General features: G+C 37.4%; 1 protein-coding gene across 2 annotated transcripts in view; it reads right to left on the reverse strand.

Annotated features, from left to right (window-relative positions):
* Positions 1–12,271, reverse strand: part of LOC113238621 (calcium-binding mitochondrial carrier protein SCaMC-2) — a 68,776-nt gene that overhangs the window by 14,934 nt on the left and 41,571 nt on the right. Inside the window, exon 1 of one of the 2 annotated variants that reach the window (XM_026475543.1) lies at positions 3,364–3,626. The exons of the other annotated variant lie outside the window; for it this stretch is intronic. Coding sequence (XP_026331328.1) covers positions 3,364–3,450 — 87 coding nt within the window. The 5' untranslated portion in view covers positions 3,451–3,626. Of the gene's footprint in view, positions 1–3,363; positions 3,627–12,271 lie in introns of those variants that run through there. 2 annotated transcript variants of the gene reach the window in all.

Below are 12,271 nucleotides of genomic sequence, written 5' to 3' on the forward strand. Positions count from 1 at the left end.
ATTGAAATATATTTAATTGTAATACCAAAGAAAATAGAAAGGTTTTTCATGTAGATAAATTCAGTAAGCATGTAAACTTTTCGCGTGTTTTTTTTAAATAAAATTTGCATCAGCATCCGCTGATGTTTAAACAACCTGCATCATCAACAATTGTAATTCATAGTATCATTAATTAGTTCACAAGTGCCACACGTTGGCGTTGCGTAATTATTACATTTTGTCATATTAATTATTTCTTCGAATATTCGTAGTGGGCAGTATCGGGACCGTATCGCACCGTGATCCCCGTTTTGAGGCCACCCGAATATCGCAACCTGATATGAAGCGGCACGTGACTTTTTGAAAACAGGTGAATTCCCAACCGACGTAGCTATTATACATATGTATATCGCACATTGAAATCCATATCGCTAAACAAAAAGTCAACTTTAAATGGGTCTTAAATTTTCTGAAAATAAGGAAAATAAGTTTAAATATAATTTTACCATATTTTCGGTTAGTGACGATATTGATTTCTGCGTACGATGTTTACACCTACATGTCTTTATAATCTTCACAAAAATATGTTTATAAATTGCTTCTTGTATGGGTTTCCCAACGACATGATTTATATATTTTTTATACAATTTGCAAGTACACAAATAATGACGACTTAGAGGCGCGTGTCGGAGATTAAGCCACACTCTTTTCGATTGTAAGACGTTTTTGTCATTTTTATAGCACAGAATCAATATAACAAAACAAAGCTTTTTTTATGACATCCAACAAAAAAAACCTATAGCACCATGTGTGTGTGTGTGTGTGTACATAACAGTTGCAGTGCCACTCAGAGCTTTAAATCGCAAAGATCTGAATGGCACTAACACTGCGCCCGTCATCTTGAGACATAAGTTGACAAGTCCCATGTGCCTGTAATTTCACCAGTCTGGTAGCATTCAACACGCCTACTCACATAACAGCTGCGTTGGCACTGAAAATTTTAAATCGCAAAGATCTGATGGGCGCTGCCACTGCAACCCTCACCCTGAGACGTAAAATTGACAAGTTTCATGTGAAAGCAAATAGTTAATTTGTATTATTATTAATACATGTTTAAAGTTTATTCTACCAATAATAATAAACAATATTAACTATTCAATTCATAAAAAGAATTCTACTTGATTTCAACATTTAACAACTATTGTTCTTAGGTACTCTGTTATTTTTTTCAATAATGCTTTGTGAAATTATATTTCTTGTGATAATTAAATAAAATAAAAATATATAATTAAATTAATGTAACATTAACACAGATGAGTGCGAAATTAGTTACTATACAAAACTGTGAAACGCGTTTTATGAAAAAATATATTTCCAGTTTACAAATGCGTGTAATAAATAACTAATAAATAAGCTATGATCATTTAAAAGTAATTATAACACTATTTCGCAGTCGCTTGCTATATTAATTACCGCAACAATTAAAAATATTATGTTGCACAAGAAATTGCTACGTTTTTCTCTCGCTAAGCATTGTCAGGTTACTTGAAAATTTTTATCTAAAAAAATCTGTTATTATAGTTTCATCATATATACTCGTATGTCAGTAAGTACGTTATAAAGGAGCAGTGGTCTTTGACTCGCTGATGCATTAAAAAAAAAGAAAATAAGTGTACGTTTGACTTCCATGTCCCCCGTTGGAAGGTGACGATGATGAATATTCCTATAATGTCTACTCATTTTCGCCTTGAAAAGGCGTTTAGGGACTAAGGGTCGTATTCTACAACTCTACTCAATGCCAAGTCAGGATTTGAGTATGATTCAGAAAGCACTCGAAATCATACTCAAGGCCCTGCCATTTCCAGTGCTTGTGTTTCCAGTGCAATCCTGATTTGAGCATTGAGTAGAGTTCTAGAATACGACCCTAAGTCTGCAGACAGGGAATTCCATACACCGTATCGCCGTACACCGTATAAATATGGAAACGTAATTAATTAAGCGTACAATATTTATAAAGGAACACATATGTTAGTATAATAATTTTTTTGTTCATAATGTATGAAACAATTTTTTTTTAAATTGCTACGCTTGTTCTCTGATACACCTGTACTATAAAACCTATCAATAATGTCGGTAAGATGAAATTTAAATTTTCTTTGTTGTCCATCAAAAAGAGTTGTCCAGCAACATAAGTAACAGGTACTTATAATAAATTACTTTATAATCATATTAGTTATAAGCGTAGTTACCTAATCATGGTCGTATACATATGAGAGAAAGTGACGAGAGGAAACGTGATGAAAGTTCATAAAATCGCACAGCTTTCTTTGTAATTATAAAATTATATACTCGTATAAAGCCTTAGTCGTACCTTAACTATAACAATAACAACGCATACTATCTTAGCCCCGCACCAGGCAAACCCTGTATCGCGGGTGCCATGGACACACACATCAAATTACACGCAAATTATGAGAGAAATAAATGTAGGGAACACAAATATTTCTCCCGGCCCAGGAATCGAACCCGCGACCTCTGCGTAACAGTCCAGCATGGTAACGGTTCGCCACCGAAGTAATAACTAGTCTCACAAACTGTTAAATAAAATAAAAGAAGAGAAAAGAATGCATTCCTCTTGCAATTAAAATCTCTGTCTGCTGCACGTACAAACAAAGGAATATTCCAATTCAACTTCGTTAGGTTTTCAGTTTAGTAGCAGAGCGCCTTGTGGAAGAGCCCACGACTTGTTCGTCCCGCCACTTGATAAGAAAAAAATAAAATAACGTCTAAGAGCCACCATACCTACTTCTGCCGCCAAGTATTAAGATGAGCACACCGAGTTCCTTCCTGTTTTGAAGGGTAACGGTGAAACTACATGGGATTTGTCAACTAAATGTGACTCAGGGTGACGGGTGCCGTGGCACTGACCTGCAGATTTTTGCAATTAAAACTCCTAGTGACACTGCGATTGTTATGGATAGACGAGTCATTTACTACCAGGCCGCACGACTTGTTCATCCCTTCAGTTGATATCATTAAAAAAAAACCATCACGTGCAGATCAAAAACAATAAAAAGTTAATTATATTTTGGCAAACTTGAAAATGTTCCAATGAAAAATGTGTGACGAAACCGTCATTTGTTCAAGGTTGATATACTCGTAGATTTCAAATCGCGGGTGTAATAGAATTTAGCTAATGAGAGTTTGAGTCGAGGCGAGAGAACTTTGTATGAGGTACCTTCAAGATCCATTCCCAAATCGCGTCGTAAGATTCCATATCCATTTTGCAAAGTTTAGGAGAGGGTACGGACCAGATGCAGCAAGTGCAACAACTGGCAACTGACATGCGCAGCTGACCGGCTATCAAATATAGAATGCATTTACCTTTGCCAAACACCGACGAAACACCACCAGGAAATCCTCGAAGACATCGCCGGTAACTCCTGTGATTTCTTCCATTTCCAGAGACATAGTATCAAATTTATAAAAGTAAATATGACTATAAATTAAACTAAGATCACAGTTTGATTTGCTCTTTGGAACTATAGTAATCAGATCGCGGTAATACTTTATGCTAATTCGAGTGTGTGCGCGCGTAGCACGAGACGCGTCTAAGCACGTTCACAGTTGATATCACACTGGTATGTTCGGGCCGCTGTCGAATGACTGAGCGTGTCGTCATCGTCAGCGCGCACGCCGAAGAAACCAGAGCGAGATTGTGTTTGCCTGACTAAAGGCTCATTTAGATGGAGAGCGTTTCTCTTCTCGAAGATACGATTATTGAAAGAATATAAAAAACTTTCCTCGTCTAAACATTCGGGATTATCGCCCTTCCACGTATAGTATACTTCCACTTCCAGCGATAATCGCCTTTGAATATTGAACTTGTCCGTGTAAACAGAACTTGAAAGGAAAAATCGTATTTCGAGTTTTTATGCCAGCTGTTTCTACCATGAGTGCAGTGCGCGAGGGTGTTTTGATTAATACTGCTTTTCTAAGACAAGAATTAAGGAAACGAAAAGAAAAAAAATTGAGTTAACAAATGTTACAAAATTAAAAAAAATATATAAAAAAATGTATATTTCTATACAGTGTAATGAACTTAATATTATCAGCAGTTCCAAGCGTCATTTTGTTATATTCATAGTCAATATCGAAGTAATCATTGAACTTGAATGGCAATTCTCGTACTCAAAATGGTTCAAACCGATTTGCACGATAAACGAACTTGAAAAAATGTCATACGAGATCGTGTTTAGACAAGTCGAAAACTCGTAAGCAAGACTCTCCTTACTACATATTTCTCTGTGTAAACAGTCGAGGAGGCGATTAAGTTGCTTGTGAATCTCGTATGACATAATCGTAGGCGAGATTTTAGTTTTTGCCTGAATGTAAACATTATGTTATCGTATATAACCTTATGGCGATTATTGCTTACGATAATCGCATACGATTTTTCGTCACGAAACATGCGATTAACTCTCTCCATCTAAATGGACTTTATAAAGGAGCTTTTCCACCGGTGAGGCGAAACTCGCGCCGCGGTGGTGGATAGATGGTGGGCGTTTAAAAGAAAAGCACCTAGAAAGGTTTGCCTTTAAAATAAGCACGCTTTTCAATTTAAGCGTAAGCGTTAACTACGTGCTTATGATTCAAGTCCCGCCATCTAAGTTTCCTAAATAAATAAATTTGTCAATGTGAGTAATAATTTTATAAATAAAAATAAAACACGTGTTTTACAAAAAACTTATTTGTCTTAAAACCTGTAGTGGTCTACTCTCGCGTTTCGCTATCAACACAACGTTGCAAGCTTTTTTTAACATAAAAGTCTATGCGCTTAAACGCTTTTCCAAACGATTTTGTAAGCTTTAAACTAAAAAGCGTTTAAATGAAAAGCGTTTGAAAAACACGCTTTTTTTAAAACAAAAAGCGCTAATTAAAAGAAAAATATTTAAATTATTGCCTCGCCGATCCTCGCTAATCCAGACCATTTTCATCGAAGAGGCGCTAGGAGAATGTTACAATTCTGCCATACAAATTTCAAACTTCGTCTCGTCTCGCCCCGCCAGTGGAAAAGCACCTTAAGGGTCGTATTCTAGAACTCTATTCAATGTTCAAGTCAGGATTGCACTGACAACACAAGCACTGGAAATAAGACCCTAATGGCAGGGACTTGAGTATGATTTCGAGTGCTTTAAACCATACTCAAGTCTTGATTTGAGCATTGAGTAGAGTTCTGGAATATGACCCTAAGACTGCTTTTACCCAGGACAACAGTGATAACAAACGTTTCTGTAATTTCTATTTTCAACTACAAAATCAGCAACAATAGTACCCGAAAAGCGTACATTGGTCGCGGCAGCAACAGCTGATATTAAGTCGACCTACAAGTTCACCAGGGGCTCGCCCCGCGATCTGTGATACACAGTATATGTACATAAACTTAAAGTAGACACGGCCTAGGCGTTAGCAACAGTCAGTATTGGTGTTGATGTAATACGAACTACTAACTAGGCGACTTTAAGACGATCCAAATACGAGAAAAGTCATTAGATAATTTAGAAAAAATAGAATAAGTATACTACGAAATCAACTTGTTGTTGAAAGAAATGTTATACATATATTATGTACATTTTCCTAACATTCAATGTGTCTGACTCGATATTATTCGTTTACCACGTCTGACTAGCAGCATTAGGTCATAAAATTCAGTGGTTTACCACAAACTTTTTTCTTTTTTTTTATGATACCGAGTGGCGGGACGAACAAGTCGTGCGTCTGGTGGTAAGCCATACGCCTATCCATAACAGTTGTACTGCCATTCAGAGCTTTAAATAGCAAAGATCTTATGAGCACTGCCACTGCGCCCGTCACATTGATACATTAGTTGACAAGTCCCATGTGCGTGTAATTTCACCAGCACCATTACCCTTCTAAACCGGAACGCAGTAATGCTCACAAGTAAAGGTGGCAGTACTTCCCTGGACGAACTCTTCAACGAACTTTTAGAATACAAAAGACATCTGCTTATACAAAGGAACAATACCAAAAAAGTGAAAAGGACGACGACAATTAATAAAAAATAACATAACAATATGTAATACGACACCGCTGCTTGGATTTGTGAGGTTTAATTCATGACGTGGATAGTACGCGCCGGTTACAATCCCATGATCGGACATAACAATCTACGTCACTGAAGACACAATATAACGATACCAAATGTCGTACTACAAAATGTTTGTCTACTCGTATCGTAAATTAACAGTGTTCAGGCAGTAAACATCATAAAAAGCGCGATAACTACACACTACGTTCTTACTGGTCAACTTTACATTAAAATAAAAAAATGTTTGCGACCTCGGCAGCATAACGAGAGTTATGACTTGTTCGAACTGCAGAACTTTTTTTAAATTTCATTTCATGTTCGTAATGAATTTTTTCGAATCTAAATCGCGTATTTGTTTATTTTTAACCGACTTCAAATAAAAGGAGGAGGTTATACGTTTGATACTTACGTATGATATTTTATGTATATTTTCAGATATCTCCGTCAATTGTGGACCGATTTTGAAAATTCTTTTTTGTTTAAAAGGGCGCGCTCTCGTGGTGGTCCCATTGACACCAAGTCAGAATTTAAAGAGGGGATCCCATGAAAACCGAAGGAAATCCTCAAATTTTATAGGCATGTTCGTGTATTCACCAATTTCTCCATTGATTGGGCACCGATTTTGAAAATTCTTTTTTTATTTAAAAGGGTGTACTCTCGAGGTTGTCTCTGATGCTGTTCCGGGTTCATTTCGGCTATCACAAATTACTATTACACACACGTACACAATACATGTAATCAACAAATCACCGTCACCATGACAGCTAGAAAAGAAAATATAAAATGTGCAAAACACTCCCGTTGTCACCAAGAAGTCACAATCAGATGAGGCGATCCCATGGAAATAAAAAAGCCGATAAGCACTGTTGAGGTCGGTTTTTTCTTTTCAATGAAAAAGTTACAATTATTAAACAGCAACGTTTCGGTCTTTTTAAAGGTGATAATCAGCATTGAAATGTTGGTTTGTTTGAAAAAATATACACACGCGATTTAGACCTGAAAATATACTTTCATTACCTATAGCAACAATCGCGAAAACCTAAGAATTCCGTAACATGATGAAAATTGACGCTACTAACAGAGAACAAATCGAGATTCTTCTTGTAAAGCAGACAGATTAATAAAATATGACCAGAGTTTGAGTAGAGCATTTAGTCTAACGTAAATTTGATGCCATTGAATTAAATAATTAATCATATACTTTGCAAATTAAAGTATCAATGTAGCTATGTAGTTACATCTATAAAAATAAATCTGTTGTGCAATACTATACAATGTAAAACAGGAATCTATAGTTTGGCAGCTACGCAAAATGACAAGGTTTCTGTCTCCAAGAGATGTAAACGCTTTTAGTTGTTTCGCAACTTCGTGATTAATGCTGAATTGCTGAAGGACTTTGCATCTGGAAGCGGAATCAGGAAGCAATAAAGAATTCCAGTTATAATGTACAATTTTTCTTGGTTGAAAGTATACTCGTAGTAGTACTTATAAGAAATTAATTGCGTCGGGTAAGTACAGGGTTAAGAGCACGTCAAGCTTCATCAGAACGGTCCAAAGTACAAAGTGTCAAGCTTGACGTGCTCTTTACTGTACAAAGTTACTTAATCAGCATGAATAAATGAGAATAAATAAATGAGCGAACACAAACAAGCTGCAATAATTTTAACCGATTTGCGTGAGACTGATGGTAAGCTACACGCCTTTTTTTTTCGTCTCCAACAGTTACAATGCCACTCAGCTCTTTAAATCGCAAAGATCTGCGGCGCACCACTACTGCGCCCGTCACCCTGAGACAAGTTGACAAGTCCCATGTGCCTGTAATTCCACCAATATATGTAATTCCACAAACTTTTGAAATCGGTTTTACTCTCGTAACAATGTATTCTATATGAACACATTTTGAGCTTGATGCCTTACACACATTAGCAATAAAAGCGGAAAAATGTTTTTCAGCAAAACAACCATTAGCACTTCACTATTTTGGCGAATCGGCACAAAGCTGTCAAAGACGTCGTCGTCGCTGCAGATTATCATGACCAAACTACACAAACATTTCTTTCACGAAACGCACACACACACACATAAGAGCATGTTGACCTATTTGTTGTCACAACATTTCTTGAATAAATTCTCATGAAAAACTGGCACGGGCTATCATCTGAGGACAGTACTCGTTATGTCTGTTATGTGAAATACAAAGAAGCAATGTTTTTCAACAATTGTGTGTAATTTGTCTTGAGACTTTCTGCCTTTTTGTGGAAATTTGCTCTTAGTTGACGGACTGATTGTCACAAACTTGTTTTCTCAGGGCCGACAAAGCAAGCAAAATAAAAGATGTTCACGACGGAAGACGTCCTGTGCATGTTGTAAGTTTTACGGTAACCCAAGAGGATTGTGATATAACCAAAAACTTATTTTTAACATGTTATTGACATAATATTTATCACAGCAACTATCTCTTTCGTACGATTTTCATATTGACTTCGTTCTGTCACGTTTAATAACATACATAGAGATGTAAGGACTGAAATCGATATCGACAGTAATAAAAGTGTGAAATTTTCATATATCGTTAAGTGATATGTAAGTAATCTTAAATAACATGTACCTATGCTATGTGAACAGACCAGTCAACTCTGTCCCTAGTTCTCCTATTATCTTTATTGTGCGCGTTGATTAAATCAAATAAATGGTTAAAATAAGATATCATATTACTTCCCTGTTATTCCACGGCTCTTCTCTAAGAGAGTCACCACTTGCGCTCGGAACGCCGAGGCAAAGCGCACAACATCTTTTTCGCTCTTAATGCGTGGGAAATACAGCTATTTTCTGCCGGCTTAAGCCGATTCCTAGTCAATAAGTGAGTTGACTCCCTATAGAGCCCTATTTAATTGCACAATACCTACTAGCAACACTTTTATCTGTAAAATCTAAGTTACAACCCGTAAGAAGAACTTTGTTGTATTTCATGTTATACGGAGAGCTTATTATTTCTTCGCGCGCAGCAAACAGAAAATAAGAACACGTTTAAATGATTGATTTAATTTAATTTAATTGATTTAATTTAATTGATTGTTGCCTCCAGAACTCCCACAAATACAAGCACGAATGGAACGTCATCATCAACATACTATCTTCGAATGTTATGAATTCTTTGATCAATTCTGTATCTACAGAACCTGAATATCTTTAAGACGGAGTGAACAGACATCTCATGAGCAAAGTACAGTTCTCTTGTTTAATATATCAAAAGTGAGACCCAAAGATATTGGTATTATATGTATATAATGTCATCGCTTTATTCTTCAGATTTAATTACCATGTAGATAATCAGTAATTATAAATGGTAATTATAATCTTTTCATGGTAAATATGTCTGAATAATGAAGCAACTCATGTTATTATAATATCGACTGAACTTCACTTAGGTAAGTTCGTTTGATCACGTATAGTTGACTAATTAATGTTATGCATTCTCAGAAGCAGTAAAACCTCTGCAACTTCATCTGGTTTAATAAACTGGTACACTAATTCTTGGGAAGTAGATACTTTCACGGCAGTGATTGGAGACTCTGTGGTCGGTCTAATGAAGTAAATCAAAACCAGAGTATATTTATACACAAAACTGAGTTAGGGCATTCACACATGTGAAAACACTTGCGATTTTTGTGACGCGGCTTTATTGTTTCCTGTAGTTCAGTCTTTAGAATTTCGGTTGTTTTTATGTCAGTTCGAAGCTTGATAACGACGTAATAATTGCCTTGCGAACCCGGTATTTACGTTTATTACCTTTATGTAGGCATTAGAAACGTTTATACATTAACGTAGCAATACATATTACCAACGTACCGCGGTGATCTAATGTAAATAGCAATTGTTGACTAGCTTCATCTGCACTATCTAGATAGGAACGTATATGCAGATATCGACGTACATATAATCGATTATCAAGAAACCAAATTCAGTTACATCGATAGGAAACGATCAATGGGATTAAAGGAGTATCCAACACGCATCAGGGACGTGCCCGGGACGTGGACGGGGCGTGCTAGTTTGTATGAACTGCGGGCCCGTCCCGGCGCCGGCCCGGACACGGATATGTGTGAACAAGTTCATACAAAGTACACGCAACGACATTTTTTGGAGCCCCTGATAGAGCACGGGCCGTCCACGTCCCGGGCACGGCCCGGATATGTGTGGATAGACCTTAATGATACCTGTTTCGTGTTGCTTTGCATAATTCTGACGTGAGATTTTAGCAGTGTTTTATTTTTAAATAACTTTTGATTGATGGAAATTGTTGTTGACATATCCGGAGATTTGTTAAAATAATACTTAAATGAAAATTTAAAAAAGTTCCGATACCAAAAAGTATAGATACTACAGAAAGTCAAGAAAGTCACCATTTGGCTAACCACTAGACAAAACTAATTTAAAAACCCCAAACACCATAGTACTACTCTGTACGCTCACTTCCCGACGCCGAAAAACGGCGTTGCTCCAGTTCCCAAATTCCTACGCGACAGGAGTCAGCTGACCAGTCAAATATAGCTATAAGCCTTCGCGATTAAATTAGCCTTCAAATAAAAAACCGCTTTGAGATTAGTTTGGGAGCTACGATGCCATAGACTAACATATACAGAAATACAGACAAAGGGTTCAAACTTATAAGTCCTCTCTTTTTGCGCCGGGGTTAAAAAATAGATACCATCATTTGATCTAACAAGATTTACAGAAGGAAACGAATAAGTAAACTATACGCACAAATCAATAGGTTACTTGATATAATTGTAACTTTATCACTGAAAAAAAAACTGACCTCAAAAGTTTGCTTATCGGCTTTTTTCGATTTCCATGGGATCCCCTCGTCAGATTCTGATTTCTTGGTGACAACGGGACTGTTACGGACTCCTTTGTATACTTTATACTTTTTTTTCTGGTTATCATGGTGACAGTGATTTGTTGATCACATCTACACACATCAAAAAAAGTTTGCGATCACTTCGAAAAACTGAAATCTTTTTTGTTACTGTAGATTATATTATGATTTAAAAATTAAAAATAAATTAGAACAAAATTAAAATATTTAAAAATAAATTAGAACATAAAACAATGACCCCGTTCAATTGTTTTTTCATATAATCCTAGCTTACGCTCATTCAGAAATCTGATTTAGTCAATTATAAGCGATTTAAGATATTTTTCGCGGAAAGTTGTGATTGAAAAAATGCCAAGAGGATTATCAGAGGTTTTACGAGCTAGAATAGTAACTTTGAGGGAAGAAGGATACACCACGAGAGTAATAGCACGCAGACTTGCTATATCCCAATCCTGTGTCGTGGCTGCGTTGCAGAGGTATCACGGAATGGGGAATTTAGCTGACCGACCCCGCAGCGGTCGCCCAACTGTTTTGACAGCTGCCCAAAAGCGCTATATTAGATTGCTGGCAGCCCGTGATCCAACAATCAACGCCACTAAAATAAAAGCAGAAGTCAGGGCCGCCTCTGGGCTTGAAGTTAGCACGCAGACCGTTCGCAATTGCTTGCACCAGGCTGGATTACGAGCACGGAGGTCTTGGCGAGCTCCGCTCAATTCCCGGCAACGTCAACAACGAAGATTGCAGTGGGCTAGACTTCGGCAAAATGAAGAAGGTGAGGACGAAAACATTTGGCAAAACTGTCTCTTCGTTGACGAATCCCGAATCAGCACTCATCCAGATAACCGACGTGTCCGTGTCTGGAGAAGACCAGGCGACCGTGAAAGACAAAGAACTGCCACTGGAACAGTTCAGCAAATCGGTGTCCTTTTGGGGTGGCATTATGATTGGAGCTAGAACGCCTTTGATCCCGTATCGGGGCTTCATGACAGCAGACATGTACAAAGCAGTTGCTATTGATGATATCGTCAGACCATTCCGAGTAAACCATGGGCACCAATTTGTACTGGTCGATGATAATGCGCCCGCACATCGAGCTCAACGAGTCAATGCTGCTCTTCAAGAATACTATATCACACGATTAGACTGGTCTGCCGGCTCGCCCGACTTAAACCCAATAGAGCACGCGTGGGATGCTCTTAAACGAGCAGTATGGAACCGTGAGCCACGTCCCCAAACAGTTCCAGAGCTCAGGGAAGCCGCTATTGAAGAATGGGATAGGTTACTCCAGGAAATGCTGGATAACT

Source organism: Hyposmocoma kahamanoa, unplaced genomic scaffold (assembly GCF_003589595.1).
Source record: "Hyposmocoma kahamanoa isolate Upper Pololo Valley unplaced genomic scaffold, ASM358959v1 100021, whole genome shotgun sequence".
In the NCBI taxonomy this organism is placed as follows: Eukaryota; Metazoa; Arthropoda; class Insecta; order Lepidoptera; family Cosmopterigidae; genus Hyposmocoma; species Hyposmocoma kahamanoa.